The 25788-nt window shown below is 32.6% G+C and overlaps 1 protein-coding gene across 11 annotated transcripts in view; it reads right to left on the bottom strand.

The window, feature by feature from the left end:
* Nucleotides 1-3138: 3138 nt before the first annotated feature.
* Syp (synaptotagmin binding cytoplasmic RNA interacting protein) overlaps nt 3139-25788 on the bottom strand; it is a 33845-nt gene continuing 11195 nt past the window's right edge. For 5 of the 11 annotated variants that reach the window (XM_077417595.1, XM_077417583.1, XM_077417566.1 and 2 more), the window contains exons 6-13: nt 22909-23114; nt 22650-22799; nt 22425-22570; nt 22171-22286; nt 16747-16761; nt 15818-15966; nt 11924-12089; nt 3139-7411 (exon numbers count right to left, since the gene is read on the bottom strand). In XM_077417595.1, coding sequence (XP_077273721.1) covers nt 7164-7411; nt 11924-12089; nt 15818-15966; nt 16747-16761; nt 22171-22286; nt 22425-22570; nt 22650-22799; nt 22909-23114 — 1196 coding nt within the window. In that variant the 3' untranslated portion in view covers nt 3139-7163. The remainder of the gene's footprint in view (nt 7412-11923; nt 12090-15817; nt 15967-16746; nt 16762-22170; nt 22287-22424; nt 22571-22649; nt 22800-22908; nt 23115-25788) is intronic. The other 6 variants (XM_077417638.1, XM_077417628.1, XM_077417619.1 and 3 more) reach the window with 5 other exon arrangements.

Raw genomic sequence — 25788 nt, forward strand, 5'->3', positions numbered from 1 at the left:
TGGATGGATTGTCGTTAACGATAAGCTTACGCTACTATGGTTCCACAAAGATCCAACTCCATTAAGAGTTGAATCTTCATAGAGCATAGAGCATAAGAGCATAATTAGTCATAGAGCATAATGATAGTGACGACAAGGACTATACTGTCGATAGTTCCAACAGCAATAGCGATTAAAAAAATTTTCGTGATTTATATTTATGTTTTATATCTCTTACTTTTAAGATTTTAAATACAAAAAAAATAAGAATAAAGAATAGAAAAATAAAAATACGTGAATGTTATATGAACTTACATTGTTTCATTCCATACCTCTACCAATGTACGCGCAGCTTGTTTATCACAAACTATTTTTTCCACAAAATATTCGATGGGAATTTTCGCGCTAGTATGGACGGTATTCATAGTCGGTTCTTAAGATCGTTCTCGTCAAAGATTGTCTTATTTTCTATTTAAATACATGGCAAGAGATTACCCGTATGTTCTGTGAGAGAAGTAATATTGACCCGTTACAAATTGGCAGCCAAAAGTCGCGCGACTTACGGGTGGCACAAAAATTTTTGGTCAAGGCCAGCGATGGCAGCATTGTTTTTTTATGTTCAGGAATGTTCGAGCTACATTTCCAAAAAAAAAATCGTATGTTCTGTGAAGGAAGTATTGACCCGTTACAAATTGGCAGCTAAAAGTCGCGCGACTTACGAGTGGCACAAAAATTTTTGGTCAAGGCCAGCGATGGCAGCATTGTTTTTTTATGTTCAGGAATGTTCGAGCTACATTTCCAAAAAAAAAATCGTATGTTCTGTGAAGGAAGTATTGACCCGTTACAAATTGGCAGCTAAAAGTCGCGCGACTTACGAGTGGCACAAAAATTTTTGGTCAAGGCCAGCGATGGCAGCATTGTTTTTTTATGTTCAGGAATGTTCGAGCTACATTTCCAAAAAAAAAAATCGGATGTTCTGTGAGGGAGGTACGGTACGAAAATATGTCACGTTTAAGGGTTGCTGCCATGGTTCCTGTCAAGGTGAGGGGTGGCAGCATATTTTTTTATCAAAGTGCTTGACATCCTGAATCGATTGGCACAAGTTTCAGCCGGATGTTCTTTAAGGGGGTTTCGTCTCAAAAAATCATACCGGAAGTGACCCTTTTTTTAACACTTCGGTCAAGTTTCAGGGCATATAAAACCCGGCACAGGGTTAACCACTAAAAAAGCTATCTATTCGAATAAAATTTAGCCCGGATGTTCGATGAGGGAGGGTTTTGTGCAGCCGGCTCTCCTACTAATAGGACATAAGAAAAAGATGTGAAAAAATATTTAAAAAATTGCTAAACCTTGGAGTCGCAAAAAATCCTTTTGGTATTACTTATGTCTTTTTTATCTAAAAGGAATCTATTTACAAAGTTTGACCTAAATCTGAGCATGGACGTTTTCGGAAGTTTCGCCCACATTTTCTCGTAAAATTTTCCGTACAGTTTTGCGAGAAACATTTTGCATTTGTAATGCAATCTGTCTCGTGCTTAGTTCTGGATTTTCTTCTACATGTTTAAGTACCTGATGGTCTTCAACTCCAGATGTTCGAACATGTCTATTTCGTCCTCGGTTAATTATAATAGATGCGAAAGATTCAGTTTTTCTAATTGTAAACTGACGATGCACCGAAGTAAATGAACTTTTAGCAGAATATCGTCTCTGAGAAAAGGCTGCCTCTCTGAGGAGGCTTCTGCGGTGTTTCCGTTAGCTCGTCCATACGTGAAGTGAATATCTGCCCACTCGATATTAGAATAAGCCATCCTGATAGCACTGTCTTACTATTACTACGTTTACGCGAGCGTTACTTCTGTATTAACTTACGATAATTTACCCGTTTACGCGGAGTTTACTCTTTATTATTAATGATCTTTATTATTAATGTTATTAATATCGCGTTTTTCAAATAATCAACAATTAAAAAAAGATTTAAAGACAAAACTGACATCTTTTTTCATGACTCGCAGTAAAGAATTCTATGGTAATTGTATGGTATTGTATAATATATTGTATGATAAAAAAGCATTACCTACACATATACATACTCGCGTAAGAATGTGTATGCATATATATTAATACAGAGTGAGATATTTATGACATAAAATATATTTGTACAGTTTCAGGATAAATATAATGCAGGCAACAAATGTTTTATAACACGTCTTTTATGAGAGCATCAATGCTGTCGTTATTGCTCTAAATGTAGATATGATTTTTTTAAGTATTTGATTTTAATAATTATTCCATATAGAACAGAATCAAGATAAAATAATAAAAATATTAATAATTTACAAATATTAAATATTAAATATTTTAATACAATAAAATATATTACATTATTATATATATATATGTATATTTAATATAAAAAACCATGCTATAAAAAATTTATTGCACACATCACATTTTCCTTTTGATATTGTAAAATTTTTGAAGAATAACATTTTTAAGTAATTGTTACACAATAGAGTATAAACATATATTATGGTAAATTATCTAGATTTCTTTCTAGTTCTATTGATGGTACTAGAAAGGCTAAACATCACTTATTTGGACACACTTACTCAGGGATTTATTTTTCTTGAAAATTATACAGAATAGTGAAATACAGAATAAAATTGTATTACTATTTATCAATAGTAAAAAATGTAAATGTTGCTTCTAGACATCCTAATTAAATATTCATCTAAAATGTCAACTATTTAAAAGTTGAATTATTTAAAAAATATAGGTATAGGTTAACTATAATCATTTACATTTTTTATTGGGAGCTTTCCAGCAAGCAACACAAGCGACACAAGTATCGTTTTATCTTTGTTACTTACTTATTGCTAAAGAAAGACAGAACGATGTTTGTGTCGACTTGTGTCGCTTGCTGGTAAGCTCCCAATGTAACATAAAACTTAGCTGATGTATGTTACAATGCTTCTTTAATAGTCACAAGTCTGTAATAATTATATAAAGATATATTATACTTCACATATCCACGCGCCGTGTACACATACGTACATCCTACATATATGTGTACACGTATATATATAATGTTATACTACAATCAAGGGGAGACTGACAGAGAATCAGGAACAAGGATTACGAAATGAAGTGCAGCGCATATTTAAGAAAGGTAATTCACATACAACTGTTTATTGAGACATGTAGAATACATCTGGTCATACACAAAAATCTTTGACACTTTAAATCAAGCTCCTAGCCCAAAAAAAGGAACCATGTTATAACATTTGTCTTTAAATTCATCATTAATCATTATGTTTAACTACGTTTCACACTAAAATTAGGGGCAACTTGGAGAAATAAAAATTGCGGGAATTAAAAAGCGAAGCGATTGGTAGAGGAGGTGAATAATTAAAGAATCCGAGAGAACGCAAAATACAATTAGCAGTGATATGAAGAATTTGGCGATAAAAATTTTGCATATCTGTTTTACAGCCGCGGAGCTGACATGTAGCGCAAAAAAGATATAACATACATAAGTATCTTTTTTTCTTTCCTTTTCGGGGATTTGGGGAGGCGGTATTTCTTATTAAATCTTTCGTTAATTATCGTACGATTTCCTTCTTTCTCGTTAATTAGTGCTAAATAACATCACGTCACAAAAATGCATATATATATATATTCGCGTGTAGGAATATATATATAATATATAATATATTTTATATATATAATTAAAAAAACACGTGGTTCGTGGGCCACTTTGAACTAACGTTCGCAACATTTCGGCCCATGGATCACACAATATCCGCGTGACACGTGAGAGGTGGCCAATCGCGATACAAGCCCCGAATAATGTGAACGATTTAAAAAAAAAAAATGATGTGCTGCGAATTATTGTTATTATTTAATCGGGGCATTGGCCGGGCAAAAAAAAGAAAAGCGCGCACGCGCACGGCTACGGCATCGCCAGCCACAGTGTGTGTGGTGCATTATCCTAAAATGCAACCGATAACCACCCCAGGCACCCCAGCTGCCACATCGATTATCAGAGTAGAAAAGAGGAAGAGAAAAGTGGAAAAAATAGAGTAAGAACGGGTAATTAGGATGGAAAGAGGATAAGAGTGGCGATAGTGAAAACGGGAAAGGAATACGATAGTGATACTTTTGGGGCGCCTTTCTAACCGGGGCAGAGCCGGTGGTATTATCGATAAACGCTAGTACCTAGATCAGTCTAAGAATCTCGTCACCGTGAACTGTCTCCGCTTTAGCCAAGTTATGCTTCCTTGCCCCCGCAAGCCGAACTCTCTCTTTAATCGTATCTCTGCATCTATGTATGTGTGTGTATACATGTGTAATATATAACATATCCTCTTGCTTCTTTTTCAATCTTTTTTTTGCCTTTATTCTTTTCTCTATCATGCTCTTATTATTTCCTTTTATTAATTACATTTTTTGCATGAAAAAACCAGATTTTTTTCTTTTATACTGGAATATTATCATGTGTCACAAAAACCCACTCAATTATGATTAGCAATATCATCCTTATCATATTGTTAATATTAATATTATTATATCCTCGATATTATGCTTTTATAAATAGGATGTGTAGGTAAGTAGAGTAGGTAAGTAGATATAAAATATAGTAAGCGAATAATCAGGGACGGTGGAAAAAGGAGGGGGCACGAGAATGAAAAGTAGATAGCTAACGCAAACCGCGTTTTCGCAATTCGCTCGAATTTTCCTTTCCTTTTCTTTTTTTCGTTTTTAGAAACAATGATCGCAATTACTGGGGACAAGATGTATATATAAGAACGGGAAATTTTTCTCTTGTCTAACCATTACTACTAGATGTCGTTAATTCATCGTTACCAGTAAAACAGTATCGATGACGAAGTATTAGACTTAAGTAAAACATGAATAAAAATTAACAAAATGTTCGTAAAATACGAGGTCGGGCGAACAATCTATCTGTCATCCAGACTTTTCGTCCGTTGGTGCGTCTATCATTTCGCATTTTTTACCGTGTGTGTGTGTGTGTGTGTGTGTGTGTTGTGTAGTATATGTAGCGTGAATCTATAAAATTATACATAGTAATTATCACATTACAGTAGGATGTATATGCGATCTTTTTATCTCTGATTAATTGATCTGTGGCATTATTGTTTGGTGTAAAATTATTTAATATCGTGTTACATACATACATCATCCGTCACTCCTACTATTGTACCAAATCCAATCCGAGAGCCTAATATGTATAACCATTATATGTCAAGTGTTACGCGCGTACACGCGTGCGTGCGGTGTGTGTGTGTGTATGTGTGTGTGTGTGTGTGTGTGTGTGTGTGTGTGTGCATGCGTGCGTATTTTTTTAAGAGCGCATATGTGGATTAAGAATAGATGGATGTGGTCGTGCGCGGACGCACGCACACGTATGCGCATATAGCCACGTATATATGTATGTATGCAGTTGTGTCGCGTCTCATTTGGTGTATTATAACAAACAGAAGTCTGATATGCTATTCCGTTATTACAATATTCTTATTTTTCTTTTTTTTGTCTTTACGCCATGTTTGTCTTCATATTCCGGGGGTGCGTGTAAAATACAAATGATTTGCGTATGTTTTCATTTTTTCTTTCCTTTTTCAAATAATCATCCAGAACAGGGGGTGTCTGGGCTCCAGGGACAGGGACCAACTACAGCCCGCACTTACAACTCTTACTAATTAACTAACAGACTAACAATAACAACAAGTCAACACTCAAAATGTGTGCTGTATGTGTTCATGCATTTGTAAACATTACATTTTACATCCTACTTCAATCTGTGACTATCATTATCAAACTCGTAGTCAGTCATCTTTAAAAACTTCTCTTTCTTTTTCTTTTGTAAAAAAATACAAGAAACAAATTTACTTTTTACATAAAATTTAGAAGAAACAATACACTTTTTTATTTCCCTTTCAAAGGGAATAGATTCACTTTAGATATTTGTTTTCAACGATCGATTTTTTAATTTTTCAAATATAAAAAAAGAAACACATTAACAAATAAATATATTATAATTTGAATCCGAGTTTACCTTGCTACTTGGATACTGTCATTGAAAAATTTACTGTACAAGTGGGTTTTCTCTCGATTGTGAGCAATACTCTTTTTTTTTTCATTTTCCCCTTTTTTTACCCAATAGAACCCTCGCGTGACCGTAATCAAAACCTAATCTGGGAGACATTCGCAGAGCCGTTGCAACGTTTCATACTCGCTACTTTTGTAAAACTTTACCTGTGTGACTCTTAATAATAATAGTTTCACTGACTGTACACATTTATAGACCAACAATAGAAGGTCTTGCAGCACGCTTGATAGCGTGCCCCACGCACAAATACACACAGACACATTCCGTTTAAAGACTCTCTCTCTCTCTCTCTCTCTCTCTCTCTCTCTCTCTCTCTTTCTCTCTCTCGCGCGTGCGCGCGCATACTCACTAAATATCACATTCTCGCCCTACGTCTTCTGCTTGTCTACACCTATTACATTTTCTGTTTCCTCAAAGTTGGACTTCCGTCTTCGAGCTACCTAACACACATGCTTCGTCATATAGATTCAAAACATCTAGTCATCGCGTAATAAACCGCAGGCTTCCATGAGTTCTCTTAACTAATACAAGCCATCACAATCCCTATGTCAACATCGCTGATCTTCATCACTTGGCAGTAAACAATGTGACAATGCAGTAGTGGTACTTAGATTAGTATTATCATAATAATAATAATAGTACGGGGTGGGTGGGTGGTCACACTCCGATATAATAATTAGTCTCAGTGGCACATCACTGTACATAATCACAATAACAGTGGGCGATGGTGGTGGCGCAGAACACAGTTGCTGCGTATCATTAATATAAAAAAACATTTACAATTATTTGAATTCGATTAAGAGCGATAATAATACAAATGGATGATCTTTTTCCTCCCCTTCGTCGAGTTCCCTCCCCCTCCCCCTATTCTCTCTCTCTCTCTCTCTCTCTCTCTCTCTCTCTCTCTCTCTCTCTCTCTCTCTCTCTCTCTCTCTCTTGTCAGTCTGATTTCATCTTATTTTTTCCCCTTATTTTATATGTTTTTTTGTTTCTCACTTCATTTATCATGCATTTGTTCGTGCGTATTTTTTTATCACTCACAGGATTGCAGAAGTTAGCTCCACGACTGGTAAGAGTCTTGATACCATTCGTGATCGTCGCCGGAAACACCGCCGAGTGTGCCGGCTCTACTTCCGAAAGCTATGTCACCGCCACCACCACCACTGCCACCATTTACACTCGCCAATCCATATGCATTGCCCAGTGGTTGTTGGGCGAGGGGCTGGTTTCCCCAATTGCTCTGGAAGCGACGCTTAGATTCCCCCTGGTTCTGGTGACCCCCGTCAAATTTTCGTTTACCTGCTGTAAAAAAAATTATCAATATAATAAAACCGATAATCACGTGGAAGAAAATTGGAAAAAATACATTCATATTAAATTAAGGCTCCTGGTCCCTGAGCCGAGAAATCTGCGTTGACGGTGGCGACGCCACTCTCTCCTCTCACTCTCTCCAATGGAGAATTCTGTCTTGTGACATGTTGACAACCTATTTTGTTGTGCGTGCTATTTCTTTATTATTTGCTCTGTGCTTGTGCTCTAACGTTTAACGTATTCGTGAAAGTCGTAAAATTGGCCGAAAAGTAAGATTTGCATGTAGAAGGAACGTTTTTACCTCCTTTCGATAGTCGTTAAATGGCTGTTTTTCCCGTATGTTTAGGCTTCGTTTTATGGCTGTTTGTTTATTGTCGAGAGAAAAGGGTAGTTTTCAGCCAATTTTGGAAGTGTTCTGAAACGACCTATAGTGATGTTTTATTGAAATGTCTTTTTATTTGAAAATGGCATACACAACAAAATTGGGTGTTTTCCTCGCCTCGATAGTAAGAATCCAATATGGCCGCGGTGACTATCCAGGAGCCTTAAGAAGCCCTTTTTTTAACATTGTGTGACACTTGCAAAATATTGCACAAAGAAAAGTGAAGGAAATCTTAAGAGTTCTTGTGTTAATATATGTATGTGATGTATTCGTAAAATGTTTATATGTACGGACGTACTGTGATAATTGTGTAGAATAACACGCCTATGAAAATAAAAAAAAGTTAATCAATATCTTCTATAAACTTTACAAAATTCCAAGAATTATAAACCTTTGAATTAATACGTACGTGATATAAGCACAAAAAGAGTCACTAACCTAGTATTTTATTATTATCAAGTGGATGGGACTTGGATACTTTGGTGGGAAGATGGATTGGGTGGTTTACTGTAAAATAACATTACATGAACAATTCGTGACAATGTACAAAAGGACATGTAATCATTTGACAAATTATTATATATGCACTTTGAAAACCTCAGGCTGACCGAAAATATCTGTCATTAGCAAATCTGCAAAAAAGAATCAAAATTACGTATCTCCTCAAATAATATAAAATTTAATAAAAACTCTGTAAACACGTAAGCGTGTTAAATATTAAGAGATATTCTGGATTCACGTCAATTATGTTTAGAATAATTAATTGTGATTGTTGCATTTGCATTTTGGAAATGAGGAGATAAACGTTCTATAAACATATCGATATTACGTATACGTTAACATTAGAATATATTTTTGTATGCAAATATAAAAAAAGATATCAATATATTGGGAGAAATCGATATGTGTACATTGGAAAAAGTTGCTATCCTCGATGAAAAAAATTATCCGGAAAGTATGTCTAGATATTGCGTTTTTTCTTCTTTATGAAACAGTTGGACAAGAGCAAAAATTTACTGGAAAGCAAAAGCGAATATCTAACGAAAGCTTTTTAGCGATGATAACACGGGCTGATGAATTTTGACTTTTTTTATCCTTGATCTCAATAGTCGTTTTCGAAGGATTTTAGCGTGCTGAAACCGAATCCGTTGCCTGAATTGCTTTATTACATCAGATTTCGGAGATATCTGTACCTAAAAGTGCCAAAAAAAAACATTTCTCGCCTTTTTTAGATTAAAATAACTATAAAACGTATGTGTTAGGCCCATTTTCTCGACGGATTCGAATTCTGAAGGAAAAAATCTATAGAAACCATACGTTATACCTTTAAGATTGATAAAAAAGAGCTCTGAATCCGCAAAATACGAGACAAGCTAAAGGTATTTGTATTGGTAGATAGGGCTCTTATACGACATAGAAGTTTAAAAAATATATATATAATAGATATAAAAATAGATAAAAAATACTTATAAAGAAACGTATCAAATGTATGTAAAAAATTAATAAATTTTTCAAAGTAATCTTTACTTTGTATTGTAAAATTTAGAAATTTTTCAAAAAGCTTCTTGGAAAAACTATTGACTTTCTTTAATCCTTTTGGTACGGAGCGACCGGGACGCGAACGGCCCTCCAGTGGCCGAAGCGTCGATCCGCCGATATACGCAATACGCAATTCAGCCGAGAGAGCTAGGCACTCGACGTTCAATGCCTTCAATTATTATATGTACTTAATAAAACTCAATAAAAACATTTTTTAAAAATTTATCAACAAAAGCATTTCAGGTTAACATTTCAAGTTGCTCTGCCGCAGTGAGCATGTGGACAGTGACTATAGTCACTCTCCGTACCGAAAGGGTTAATGATATATCACTTCAGACTGCCTTAAAAAAGGCAACAAATTCAAGATTTCACGCTGAAGATGCCTTGAGCCATTCGTAGTGGCTCGCAGGTGTAGCGAGGCAGCAACTAGCGCGCGGGTAGAAGCGTCATGCAGGTAGGTATAGAATTTTTTAATTAATCTTCAAGATATAACGTATGATTTCTATAGATTTTTTCCTGCAGAATTCGAATCCGTCGAAAAAATGAGCCTAACATACGTATCGTTTTATAATTATTTCAACCTAAAGAAATCGAAAAATGGCCTTTTTGGCACTTTTAGATACAGATATCTCAGAAACCTGACGTGATCGAGCAATGCAGGCAACGGATTCGGTTTCAGCACGTCAAAATCCTTCGGAAACGACCACTGAGATCTGAGGATCAATTGCAGGTAAAAAGATTCATATGGAAAATGATTATGTGATGAAATAATCTATAAAAATTGCAATTATTACTATAATAGCAATATAGTAATTGCAAGAAAAAACTTTATATACATTTGCCAAAAACTATCGTAGCGAAATACCTTAGTTAGAATGATAAACAGCGCTAAAATAGCTAAACAATACTATCAGCTTGTGTTGTAATATTATAAGTAAGTAACGTCTAAAAGTATGTTACACCACCTTTCAACGTTGTAAAGAATATTTGTATTATTCAGAACTTTTGTATTAATTCCATGAAATCGAATTGAATTAATAAAATAGTACACAGTTCCGGATCTCTCTCTCTCTCTCTCTCTCTCTCTCTCTCTCTCTCTCTCACACACACACACACACTCTCTCTCTCTCACTCTCTCTCTCTCACTCTCTCACTCCCTCTACCTCCCGCTCTTGCTCTGTCTCTCTAGCATTTAAATGATTAATCCCTTAGAAAGACAAATGCCATTTACGGTCCGGACTGGATCTTACATTTAATAGCCTAATAGTATTGCGCAAATTTTATATACTTATTTCCAAACTCAGTAAACAGCGCGCCGATTTTTTTGTCAGTCTTTAAAATACAGCTTCTAGTTACAACAATAAATCCACAAACTTAAATCGATAATCGATTTAAAATGTGATGATAATAAGCATTCTTATTAAAATCACTGTTATAAGAATTTATTGCGAAAAATATCATCTCAGCCAATATAGAGAGGTTCCAGGTTCGAACCCTGGCTGAGATGATGTTTTTCGCAATAAATTCTTAAGGCTTCTGGTCCCTGATGTTGTCCTTATTTAATGAGTCAGAAGCGACAAATAACATGTTGAAAATTCTTGCATTTGGTATTTCCAAATAAAAAGATATTTGCACAAAATAACACGAGATCACTTCAACGCACTTCAAAAATATTCCGAGTTCTATCCACTTCCCTTGACAGTTAATAAACAGTCGTAAAATGAATGTAATACGAAGCTTAACCGTGCACGTTTATGCGCCTGTGCATATGGTTAGGCTTTGCATTACATTCATTTTACGACTGTTTATTAACTGTCAAGGAAAATGGATAGAACTCGAAGTATTTTTGAAGTGTATTGAAGTGATCTGAAGTGTTATTTTTTGTGCAAATATCTTTTTATTTGGAAATACCATGTAAGAATTTTCAACGTGTCATTTCTCACTTCTGACATCATAAAAATAAGAACAACATCAGCAGGGACCAGGAGCCTTAACAGTGATTTTAATAAAGATAATTATTAGCATCAAATTTTAAATCAATTATCGATTTAAATTTGTGGATTTACTGTTCCGATTGGGAGCTGTGTTTTATAATCGACAAAAAAAATCGGCGCGCAGTTTACTTAGTTCGGAAAAATATATATAAAATTAACGCAATACTATTAGGCTATTAATTGTAAGATCCAGTCCGGACAGTAAATAGCATTTTTTTCTCTAAGTAATTACATATCGTAATAATCAAGTTTTTCTTATTATTGTTAAATGATTGTTAAATGATAATGTATGTTTCATACCAAGTAATCAAAGTATCATGTATTTGTCAGAATTTTTCAAAAAAATGTCTTCGTAATATCATCGTTAACAGAATTTTCACACAATGAAAGCTACAAATACAACGGTATCGATACAAGCTTTCAGATGTGTCGTAATGATTCACGATGCGCGCGCGCGCGCGCGCGCGCGCGTGTGTGTGTGTGTGTGTGTGTGTGTGTGTGTGCGCGCGCGCGCGCGCGCGCCCACCCTATGTAATTAAGAATTAAATGTAATCAGTGTAAAAGACGATTTATTGCGGAGATACAGACCATCCTCACCTGGTAAACTTCCCTTGGCGCGGACCCCCCCACGAGCGGCCAGCCGCTGGACCCCACGGGCCCCTGAAGCTGCGGGGTTGCGTCCCCCCCTGACTGGCCCACGGGCTTGCGGGCCACCGATTCGGCCACGTGGCACTACTCCACGGCCACGACCAGCCTACCCAAATAATACATTCAAATTGTTACCCCATAATTGTATAATTATTTGCGTTATATTTACGTTTTATTTAACTTTCTTTTCTCTTTCTTATATATCTTTATGCGTATCTTCTGCCCTATATGTAATTTAATTATGCACAGTATATCAAACAATATTAACGCTTAAAAATGTAGTAGTAATAGTAACAAGATAGAATAAAAACAAGAATCAGTCATTGGTATATCGCTGAACGCGATCGGAGTTTCTCCAATACATATATTGTGCATTTTATTCGTAACGTATATGTACATTCAAGGCTTTTATATATACGTATACATCCATGACGATATAGCGTGAAAAGACGAGTAAATAACAGAAACAGTGAAAAAGGAAACGACAAAGTTATGGTTAGATGGAGGGAGTGGAAAAAGAGAGGGAGAGGGGAGAGAGAGGCAGGGAGAGAGGGAATAGAGAGAAAGAAAAAAAAGAACGTGGCAGAAGAGGTAAATCACCTATAACCAAATCTTTACTAACCACGTTTTTACATACAGCAGTAGGAGTTAGCAGAGTTATCCAATGTAGTAAAGCGAAAAGCGAACTGATTGGTTGGCGTAGGAACTTTTAAGCGACACAAGCTATTGCACTGGCAGCTAAAACAAAATTCAACCAAAAGGCGTATTATATAAATAAGCGGCGCAGCATTGTTAAAAAGCGTTAAAACAAATGTGATTTAAGCGTAAGCTATAATTTTTATGTACATGGATGTGAGGACGATGGGAGGCCAAAGCGAGAACTGCAAAACATGTTCACTGGTGCTATATACGGGGGACGCAATCCTCTCTATTCCATCTATCTCCGTGGTCTTTACTATACCTATGCACAATTCAGTGTACAAGTAATAAAATATCATTAATAAAGTATTATTAATCGTCACGTGACACATACGATAAACCATTTGCGGTTCATTGATTCGAATGACGTTTATCACTCCTTAATTCCAATACTGCTGTTCATAATTTGCGATAAACTTTTCCTCCTGTTTGATAAAAATCAAATTGGCATATTGAATTAAGTTATTTTTTTAAGTCAAAACGATCCACGTATACGTATACGCTCTGGTAATAACCGGATCATCTCTTATGAACAAGTAGAGCGAATTAAATTGAACACAAAAGTCTTCTTTTATCATTTTGCGATTTTCGTAATAATGAATGAAAATTTAATTAATAAAGATCTACAAATGAGCGCGTACATCAAAACGGTAGCGGACTAGAGGACTTTGCTATTCGATTTAATCTACTCTACCCGCCTACAAGAAACGATATGGTTATTATCGGACGCTCTGTATGTAGCGCATATGACTTATTGAGTGACTGTTCTTTAAATACAAGATATGCACAGTAAAAAATTGATTTGAATTTTTTCCTACAAGAAACTGAATTAAAGAATCCGATGCATACAACGCATACAAATCATGTTATCGTTTACACACAGTTATGTTTAATAATATACAGAAGAAAACTGAGAAAAAAATAAAGTGACGTTAGGGATCAAATCAGAAATAAATATTCTTAAATTAAATAAGAATGGAGAAATTCTATTCTATTCGCCATCGTTAAGGCTCCTGGTCCTTGAGCCGAGAACTTCGCGGTGACGGTGGCGACGTAACATAGCGGTAGAAATAAGAATTCTGTGTAATAGAGAATTCTGTCCTTTGTGACATGTTGACAACCCTATTTTGTCGTGCGTACAATTTCCTTATTATTTGCTCTGTACTCGTGCTATAATGTTTAACGTATTCTTGAAACTCATACAATTGATCGAAAAGTAAGATTTGCAAGGAATACATATGCGGAGGGACATTTTCGACTCCTTTCGATAGTCGTCAAACGGCTTGTTTTTCCGTATGTTTAGACTTCGTTTTATGGTTGTTTGTTTATTGTCGAGGAAAAAGGATAGTTTTCGGTCAATTTTAGAAGTGTTCTGAAACGATCTATAATAATTTTATATTAAAATGCCTTTTTATTTGAGAATAGCACACACGACAAAATAGGATCATTTCTTGCCTCGATAGCAAGAAATTCAATATGGCCGCGGTGATTACCCAGGAGGTCCTTAATTCGAATTAAATTTTTCAAACAGAGAACGTAAATAAAAATTTCCTTTTACTACAAGGAAATTTATTAAAAGATAAATATCTCTGTATCATTTTTTATTAAAAGAAAATATATTCGGTAATGCGTAAGACAAATAAAGTATAATAATAAAAATTTATGTGTAAGAAAAACATGATAAATAAGTCGGATCGTGCAAATGTTATAAAATGAAAATAATAAATAAGAAACATCTAGAAGAAACTAGTATATACTTTCTCGAGAAACGAACGAAATCGTCGAATGCGATCGGAATCACGTTCAAAAAAAATAATTAAAAAAAAATTAATGTTAAAGGCGTAAGATAATGCGAAGATAATTCGAAGAAGATTCTCGTTTGCCTATTTCTCCTCTAAAGTAACGAGATTATAACTATTATATGTGTACATCATATAGCACGGGGAATATAGCAACACCAGATAACATGTAAGAAACCTAAGTGCACATGTGTTATCGCAATAGTGAGACTGCCAAGAGAAAAAGTTGATCGCAATATAAAAATATAATAAAAATTAAACATAAAATAATTTTTTTTTCGCGCAGAGCGCCCATACGCTCCCTTTTTTCATGTTTGGATAACCCTGCAACTTGAAAAGAAAAAGTGTAACATCATATCCGAGCCACGAGACGCAACGTCACTCTACAAAAAAAAAACAGATTACTCGTACATAGAGACTGGAATATAATAAAAGACAACGGCGACATATAAAAAGTCCTGTACACTGCTTTCTGCCTACATCTGGAATTCTCCTGAAGCTGCGCTAGAATAATTATGGCGGTGGAATAATATTAGGGGATCCTGCAACACTATATAAAATGTGCGATCTTCTTCCTTGGGAGGATTTACAGACATTTGTCTTCCGTTTTTTATTCTGCATGTCTTTCCTGTCTTTTCTCTTTTCTTTTTTTTTCTTTCTTTTCCTATATGATATTTGTAATATGTTCCCTATTTTAGTTTAAATTGCTTTTCCCGGCTGTATTTTGCTTGAAAATTTAGAATGGGTCTACCATGGCTCAGATATGATTTGCAAGCAATTTGAAAGTGGCAATGTGTTCGGATTACAAGGTCTAATCTTAGTATCGAAGCCTTGATGTTAGTATAGTATAGATTCATATAGGGTCTAATAAATACAATACATTCATAGTGCGCTCTTAATGGTATTTTCTCCTGCCCCCCCTCTCTCTCTCCCGCCGTCGTTCCCCTCCCGTCCTTTTCACCTCTCCTTCTTTCTCTCTCTCACCTTGGATTTATTAGAAATTTTAAAGCTCACAATCAGACAAGTACTATACTGTGAATATGATGCATTTAACACTATAAAATCAGGATTATATTAAGATGTACATCTCCCTGCGTTAATAATGATTATAGTAAAGCTAGCGCATACTCAATTAGCCAACGTTAATTTACACGCTCAGACAGAGAAAATATATGGACAGATATATTGATCTGGACGAAAAATTGAAGAGAAATACGACGTATTAGGAAAATCCGCGAACACTGTGCCACAGTCAAACTACTGCTGGTATAAAAAAAGTAATAATGATTTCAGGAACAAAAACGACTTTTTAGAACCATTAAAAAAGGCGACCCACCGGTTGAGGCTGCCTGCCTCTCCCTCTGGCAGGCGGCGGAGGCGGCGCATAATCGAAATAGTAATCTTCGTATCGATAATAGTCATCGTAATAGGGATCACTGTAGCCACCTCGATAATCCCCATAACCGTAATAGTCGTAATCATAATCTATAAAAACACACATTACAAATAGACCCAAATTTAGCCACGATATATCCAATTGACAACTTACTCAGATATAATAATATTATCTCAATATTATAAGAAAGGCATGCCGGGAAAAGATAATTTCGAAAATGCCAATATAATAGAAATAAAAGAGAAAGAAAAACAATCGTATATCAAGAATAAAAATATTTGTGCGGAAAATATGGTCTTCGACAAAAAGAAGAAAATAATTATAAAAACACTCAGTATATACAATACCGCACAAAACTGCGTAGTGATTACCCTACCACCATCACATTTCCTGAGATAGAAAATTGCAAGGCCATTCAAAAATTTCACATTTATTCCAGACAGAATATTACTGGAGCTTTAAAATAATCCTATTCAATAAATAAATAAATAAATAAAAATATCTATTACAAATATTAAATAATAAATATAAAAGAATAACTTAATTCAGCAATAAAATTTAATTTAAAAATACGCAGATTCTTATCATTTCTAATCTTCAAAATTTCATCAGAACATTTATTGCTAGACATTTATAAAACCGAGGGAAAAGTGTGAATACCCTACAATTTAGAAAATATTTAAAACGGTAAATTGTAAAAAAAAAACAAGTTTGTAAACTTCGGTAGAGAAGATTAATTTTCGATGACCTCACAATACGAGTATGTATTTAAATTGGGCATTTAAGTTAACATAAAAAGGAAGAAAATACACAGTACTACTTATAATACTTTACAACTGTTGCATTCATCATTCATCATCACGGCTTACCTATTTCCTGGAGAGCTGTAAACAGATTTTTGAATTGATGATGCATCGTACTAGGTATACAAGGTTCACACACGCTCACGTAAACACAAATAAATGAAACAAAATTATATAAAAACAGTTTGACTTAGCGATGCAAGTGATATTCTGCACTACCACAAAATAATTCTCACTGGGGCACCAAACAAAAATACAAAACAGATAAGAAAATATACATGCAATTATCTTCTGGTTAAAAAAAAAGAAAGAGGTATCACACAGGAAGTGGTAGTGATAAGGCAATAAGGTGTTCATATTACACAAAATGCTAAGCACATATCTAACATACATATATGTCTTCATCATAGACGTATATAATAGACTGCGCATTCCCATTGGAGATCTGTCGCGGAGATGTAAAGGACGGAAGATATGCTTGCAGTGGCACTTCCTTTTCTAATTGACGTTGGTGGGGAGAAGAAAAGGTTAGGAGAAGTGATCACGTGGTTATTGACGCCTTGAATCTTGCTGCGGGAAAAGTATCATCGTGCAATACAATACTCATAAAAATACATGTAAAAATGGTTTGGTATTCAAGAATCAGACTTTATTTATAGTGATACACAATAACAAACTCGTATATGCTCTTAATAGTTATTGGTTCATAATGTAACTATTTATTATAATTTTTTAAATAAAAGTATTTAGTTCATATGAATAAAATTAGATAAGCAAAATAACTTGTTGCACATGTAATTAACGTAAAATACGCTTTATCTATAAAATATATAATATATTATATTCAAATATAATATCATAAATCTGCAAAAATATAAACAATAATATGTAAAAATATAATTATTGGTTTTGAAAAATAACAATTTGATTGTGAAAACTTCTTATTCGTTTTACATTTTCACTTAAAGTTTTGCCTTCGTGATATAATCTTATAGAAAAATATTTTTTCAGAATATTATTTAATAATTCATCTTTATGATTATTAATAAAGGATTTTTCAATTAAAAAATTCAACTTTTCAAACATATTAAATGACAGTAATAATTTTTTAGCAGAAATCATTAATTTTAGCAGCACGTTCTTTGTAGATAAAAGATGTTTTGTGCTTCGCAGTACTTTTTCTGCAGTTTTGCAAATTTTTATTACATCAGCAGATGGTGACAATAAACCTCTTCTATTTTTCATATTATCTAACGTAGGTGCTCTGTTTTTAATATTTTGAAGTTCAGAATAAATTATATCACTTTCCAAACATTCTATACAATATCACATTTCAACGTTTTTTTTAAACTGTTTACTACAGGAACGAATATAATTCTGAAGTAGTAATGTACATTGCTGGTGCTGTAGTAAACAGTTTAAAAAAAACGTTGAAATGTGATATTTGTATAGAATGTTTGGAAAGTGATATAATTTATTCTGAACTTCAAAATATTAAAAACAGAGCACCTACGTTAGATAATATGAAAAATAGAAGAGGTTTATTGTCACCATCTGCTGATGTAATAAAAATTTGCAAAACTGCAGAAAAAGTACTGCGAAGCACAAAACATCTTTTATCTACAAGAACGTGCTGCTAAAATTAATGATTTCTGCTAAAAAATTATTACTGTCATTTAATATGTTTGAAAAGTTGAATTTTCTAATTGAAAAATCCTTTATTAATAATCATAAAGATGAATTATTAAATAATATTCTGAAAAAATATTTTTCTATAAGATTATATCACGAAGGCAAAACTTTAAGTGAAAATGTAAAACGAATAAGAAGTTTTCACAATCGAATTGTTATTTTTCAAAACCAATAATTATATTTTCACATATTATTGTTTATATTTTTGCAGATTTATGATATTATATTTGAATATAATATATTATATATTTTATAGATAAAGCGTATTTTACGTTAATTACATGTGCAACAAGTTATTTTGCTTATCTAATTTTATTCATATGAACTAAATACTTTTATTTAAAAAATTATAATTAAACGTTACATATGTTGAACTAATTATAATAAATAGTTACATTATGAACCAATAACTATTAAGAGCATATACGAGTTTGTTATTGTGTATCACTATAAATAAAGTCTGATTCTTGAATACCAAACCATTTTTACATGTATTTTTATGAGTATTGTATTGCACGATGATACTTTTCCCGCAGCAAGATTCAAGGCGTCAATAACCACGTGATCACTTCTCCTAACCTTTTCTTCTCCCCACCAACGTCAATTAGAAAAGGAAGTGCCACTGCAAGCATATCTTCCGTCCTTTACATCTCCGCGACAGATCTCCAATGGGAATGCGCAGTCTATTATATACGTCTATGGTCTTCATATACGCGCGCGCGCGCGCGCGCGCGTGTGTGTGTGTGTGTGTGTGTGTGTGTGTGTGTGTGTGTGTGTGTGTGTGTGTGTGTGTGTGTGTGTGTGTGTGTGTGTAACAAATATATAAAGTATAGATTAACAATATGTAGTTGTAATTGTTATTCTTGCATAATTGAATAAAATCATTCAGGAAAACTAAAGAAATACATTTTATTTAAATATGTTAAAACAAACTAAACTCAGACCAGAGATATAATACATAAATTATAAATAAGTAAAGTAAACTTACTTTAAATTGATTTTATGATTTAACGATTTATCTGAGCAATCTCTCACTACCTTATGAAACAATTCGAATTTACGTATTCTTAAAGAGTAAATAGTTATTTGTGCAACAAGTGCTGGAAGGCTCGTGCGTCAACTCCGCACCCGGGAATTTTCAACTTCACGCACTTGTTGCTTACCCCATTTTATGTTGCAAGTGCGTGGAAAGTGGCCTATCACGCGCGTGTCGCGTGCGTAATGGGCCACTTTCCATGCACATGTGACATAAAGTAATTTTTACTACTTTTACTCTTTAAAAATACTCAAATTCGAATGTGTCTATGTCACATAATTTACATAAAAATAATTGTGTTAATGTATTAATGTACTAATTTAAAGACAAAGATATTTTTTGAACATATATAAAAAATATGTTATACTAAATAATCTATAATTATTTTATTCACAGATTTTACGTCAATTTGCCATTCTTATATCGCGATCGTATATTTATAGCGACAAATGATATAAAATGTAATAAAAAGATGAAAAATGATTTCGATCAAGAAGAAAAATAATGTAATAGGAAATGCTCAGTATTTCTTACTCATACGTTCAAAGTAGTCATCATGCGCGTAAGCCAAGGTATGTAATGAAATAATAAAAAATTCCCAAAAGCATGCGGATATTTATCTTATATTTATGTTATGTTATATACACATAACATAATGTGTGTGTGTGTGTGTGTGCGTGTGTGTGTGTATAGGGAAAAGTGCTGTACCTTGGGGATACAGCTGTACGTTGGAACACTCCGTCATAACCGAATGGTATTCGCATCTGGCGACAGCATCTGGTGCCAATTGTTGAGTTATTTGATAATCTCTTTAAATCTGTAGTTTTGTGTTGTTGCGATTATTTACATGTAAGTTATGTCGGCTTTTATAATTTATTATGACGTTTAAGGTACCGTGACAATACACTCAAAATTAGGTATTCTAAATCAATGTGAAAACATCCGACTATTTACGGTTACAGGCTAAAAACTTTTGGATAGTTCTGTCCCTCACACACAGAACAAAAGACTATTCTGTTATTTTTTCTTGCAGTCGCTTCTTTACGTCAAATAATCGCAAAAATCGAGATCTATTTATTATTGTATTTTTAAATCTAAACGGTCAATAATTTCGATTTTTTTTTTACTAGTATTCCTAAAGTGTCCTTCTACTATATATCCGTTTTTCATCACTTTCTTAAGATTCGTTCTAATTATTAAAATTCAAAAATTAGATTTTCGTATGCTTTGTGTATGCAACATTACATGAAAAAAAAATGCAATTTTTGATAGCGATTATCTCGCGTTCGGGACGGTCAAGTACTTCTAATTTGTACAGACGTGTAGATACCATATTTATTAACATATAGTAAAATTTTCAAATTTTTCTTATGAATTGCGATTTACGGACTACCTTAAAATAAATGTTATTGAGATTTGTACTGTAATTTTTTTATTTTTTATAATAAAGATATTGTTATCAGCTAAGGATAGTAAGAATGTGTCAAATATGTAAAATAATGTAGTAAATTATTTATAACCGCATTTCTAACCAAGATACAAAGGGAAAGAGTGTTCCAAGGTACATTAAGCCGTACATTAAAACAAAATTTCCAATTTTAAAAAATATTTCTGTATTCTTTTACTAGATAGTAATAAAAATTTGGGTTTTTTGGATATTAAAATACATACATATATATATATATATATATATATATATATATATGTACTTTAATACATATATATATATATATATATATATATATATATATATATATGTACTTTAATAATATATTTTTTTCAAAATTTCTTCAATTAAAACTGTGGCTCAAACAAAAAAATTAAAAAACTTAAGTGTTCCGAGGGGTACAGCACCTTCCCCTATATATGTGTATATACAATATATATAGATATATATACTCCGTCCACAGTGAGAGATCATAGTTAGATCGGACGCGAAAACTCGTCCGTTTCGTGCAAGTCTCTGCCCACAGAACATCTATTTACGTATACGGTACGCCCCACATGCTCTAGGAATTTACCCCCACTTTGATCACCTATGTGCAGAACCAACCGTGATCTCTCGTTGGACGAAGTATATATATATAGAACTATTTAATATATCTACTAAATATTCTCAATTACAAAAATAAAGAAAAATCAAATAAAAATTATACAAAAAAATAATGTATAACATAAAAAAAAATAATATCTAATAATTATAAAATATAATATAAAAATTGTGTATATAAAATTGTATCTTCTCATAAATTTAATATACCTGGCAAATAAACTACGTATAAGTTAATTGATATATATTAATTTAACATATATTTTATAATTTTTTACGGCAAAACTTCTATAATTTCAATAAAAAACTATTAATGACTTATTAATTTCCTAATCCTTCTTATCATGTACGAAATGTAACACAATTTTGATATATCAAATGATATATCATATTAGTTTTTAACAGCTACATCTATTTTTAGTATCATCTCGATATATATTATTTAATATACTATAGTCTAAGAAGTAGTAAATAATTCAAGTGATTCATAGATATAGATAAGAGAAATATTTTACGTTTAAATAAAAATTGTTACTGCTTAAAAAAAAGAAAAAATTATACAAGAACATGTATATCAATATGTGTATCAATGTAAAGAATCATTGAAATTTTTATTAGCACGAAAATTAAAGTTGCTGTTCTGTTAGGCTCGAGAAAAATACACGAAACAATGCAGTAAAAAGAAAAGAAAAGAATCGAAATTGATACTAACCATAATCGCCTCGTCCCATTTGTCCACGCATACCTGCACCGGTGCCCCGAGGTCCCTGTGTAGGACCACGAACTGGCATTGGTCCTCCCATCATACTCGGATGAGACGGAGATCCACTGCAAAAGGAAAAATTCTATAACGCCTTTAATTCAAATTCCAGTCAGATAAATAAAATAAAGCAATTAAAGGTGGAGTATAATGATACACAAATGCTACAAATTAATTAAAAGTAAATGTAAATATCGATAACTTACCCGCCTCTACCCTGTAACATTTGCATCATTCGTCTTTCCCTGGCGCGCAGCATCTCTTCCTTCTTCTTTTTATCGGATGGTGGTTTTGCTAACGAAACTTCTATGTGGGATCCACCCATTTCCTTACCATTTAATTCGTTCATTGCCTTAAGAAAACGCATATGTATATTTAAAATAAACTAGAAATTGATTGTTCAATTAAGTGCAACTGGAGATATTTTTTACCTTAACAGCATTATCTCTATCTTCAAAGTGTATAAAGGCATAATCCTTGATTTTTTTCACTCGCTCAATTTTGCCATATTGTTCAAAACTTTCCTTCAGCTTCTCTTCAGAGCAATCTTGCGTCAAATTTCGTACGTAAAGCACACGTACCTGAAACAGAATGATTTTATAATAATGTGTTTAATTAATGTAAGAACTAAAGAATGGCATAATGATAACAATAATTAATTATAAATTAATCATAATATCACTCATTTACTTTGGACATAGTTTGTTCATCTGGTTCCTCTTGAGGATCAGCCCAATCAACAATAATATCACATCCCCAAACTTTGATACGTCCAGTGCTCAACCTTCGCTTGGCTAAGGAAGCTGCTTTGTGAGATTCGTATTCCAAAAAGCAAAAACCTCTATTCTTCTTTTTGTCATCTGGTGAGCTGTAGATGATCACCTCTGTCAGACCAGCTATATGTTAAAAAAACCATACGAAAAGCAGGTGAGATTCACTCAAACTTAATAAGATACTCGCAAAATTTTAAGAACGCTACTATATATGATAAAAAAAAATGGTGTCAAAACAAAATATAAATTCAAGCAGCTATTATAATTTTATATATGATGTTTGCTGTAAAAAATTTATATTATATTTTCAAGTAAAATGATAAATTATATTGTTCATCTTGAATATTCTAGAAATATCTAAAATATTCATATAAATTATATCTTATTATAATAATCATTTTATTATAGAAAATAATTATTATAGATTTTATTTTATATTATTATTTTTTAATAACTACACATAATATGTAAAAATATTGTTATAAAAAATTATGCTGTTATGACTTGATTGTTTACAACAAAATATAGTTCCATATCTATATTGCTTTATATATGCAGCACAAAAATATTATTTAACAATAATAAAACTAGATAAAAACAAAAAACCGTATATAATTACATTAATATATGTCAGACGCTACATTAATCTGCAAGAATCCTAAAGCACTTGAATATATATATCTTTGCAATATGAAAGTACTTTATCAGATTGTTTATCAAATCTTTTCTAGATATTATCATTAGTATTTTTTTATAATTTATAAATTTTTTTTATTTATTTACACATTTAAGAACAAATATATTTAAAATCTAAAAAAAAATCAAGCTTTAGAAAACAAATTTATCAAGTAAAATTTCATTAAAAGAATTATCCCAGGATTAAATATAAAGGAAAAAAACAAAAAGAGACATTGCTTCACCAAATACTCACAATCTATGTCATAATAAAATTTCAAATAAAAAACTACAGAAAATCAAGATTAAAAAGAATAGAAAAAATACAGACACTATTAATAACTACAAAGAGAGAGATTGCAAGCTCTAAATTCTGTAAAACACGTTTAATACATACATATGTTCTTTATCACTTTTACTAAATCTGCGTTTTTTTTTTCTTCAATTTGAGAGGATTATTTGATTCAAAAGGCATATAAATATTATTAAGTAGAATAACTTTCATGCTATATTAGAATTCTCATGCATTACAATAATTCAATTACATGTACATAAAGAAATCGACATTTTGATATTATATATTATATATCCTTCATCTCTCTCTGTCTTTTAATCCTAAGATGTGGGAATGTCATACATATCTCCCGATCTGTTTTTACTCCGATTTAACTGACAGATCTTTTCTGAAGTAGCAGTAAAAGTACTGAAAGATTGTCAAATAAGAAGCAATTTAACAATTTCCACGAGGCAACTAAATTAATCCGACATCATCTCTCTGAACTTTTATTTTTCAAAGTTATTTTTCTCTCCTTCCTCTCAGTTTAAAACTTATAGTACTTAGATAACAAGGCATCTTATACATATCTTGAATCAAATGTAAGCAAAAAGCTGATTTTACATGTACTAAAATCATAAAGTAGAACAAAGTAATTTTTATAATTACTCATTAATTTTATTAATATGTATAGAAATCTAATTTATTTATATAATAATTTATTCACACATTATTCATTAAATAAACCAATTATTTAAGTTTCTTGGCTGTCAATTATACCATCTATTATATCATACAAAACATTTGGAAATAAAATGCTTAGATGCCTTGCATCGTTATATCAATTGCTCTTTTAAAATTAATTTTTAAATCATCTCTATGTAAATTTAATAACTCAACGTGATTTCCTTTATCATTATTTTTATATATATTAATCTCCTCTCTGTGTCCATATACTAATGTTACATGCAAGAATCCTATGCACATACATACAAAATATAATAATGATCAGACACATTCATTCAATCACACTGATCATTCTTTTCTCTATCATATTTACATTTATTTTATACAAAAACAATGTTTTTCTTTTCACATTAAATTTACTATCTGAAATTAAGACAAGAAGAAAACAATGTTTTTCTTTTTACATTAAATTTACTATCTAAAATTAAGAAAAGAAGAAAACAATGTTTTTCTTTTTACATTAAATTTACCATCAAAAATACACAATTATTCATTCATGAAATGTGAATGTTACGTTTCTATCTTAATGAGTATACTAATATATTATTCGTATGCTTAATATTGTGTATAAAAGATAAATGTATATTTTCCACTTCAAAACGTAAATAAATATATATAAATAAAGTAAAACCTTTAACATTTCATAATTATGTATAAATAAAAGAATCAATGAAACCAAATATTCGTAATTTTCCAAAACTGTATAAAGTACCCCCTTTTTTCCCCTTTTTCCTCTCTCTCTCTCTCTCTCTCTCTCTCTCTCTCTCTCTCTCTCTCTCTCTCTCTCTCTCTCCCCCATCCTCTTCCTCCCTTTTCTACTTGCATGTTTTATTATGTGTATGTAAGTTTCTAGTATGTACGTAGGCACTGTAGGCACTTCCGTGTAGGTATACAAGCGTGTACAAAAGTTGGATGTGTGTGCGCATGTATGTGCGTGCGTGCGCGCGCGCTGGTAAATGCATGTGAATAGATGAATGGATAGCTGGACGGACAGACAGACTAATGGATGAGCAAATGGACAGATGGATGGACGGACAAATAGAAGGATGGATGGATGAATCAATGAATGGAAAAGCGCGCACGCATTTGTGTGCGTGTGTG

The sequence above is a fragment of the Temnothorax americanus genome, unplaced genomic scaffold (genome assembly GCF_048541705.1).
Source record: "Temnothorax americanus isolate GAGA-0224 unplaced genomic scaffold, ASM4854170v1 Scaffold105, whole genome shotgun sequence".
In the NCBI taxonomy this organism is placed as follows: domain Eukaryota; kingdom Metazoa; phylum Arthropoda; class Insecta; order Hymenoptera; family Formicidae; genus Temnothorax; species Temnothorax americanus.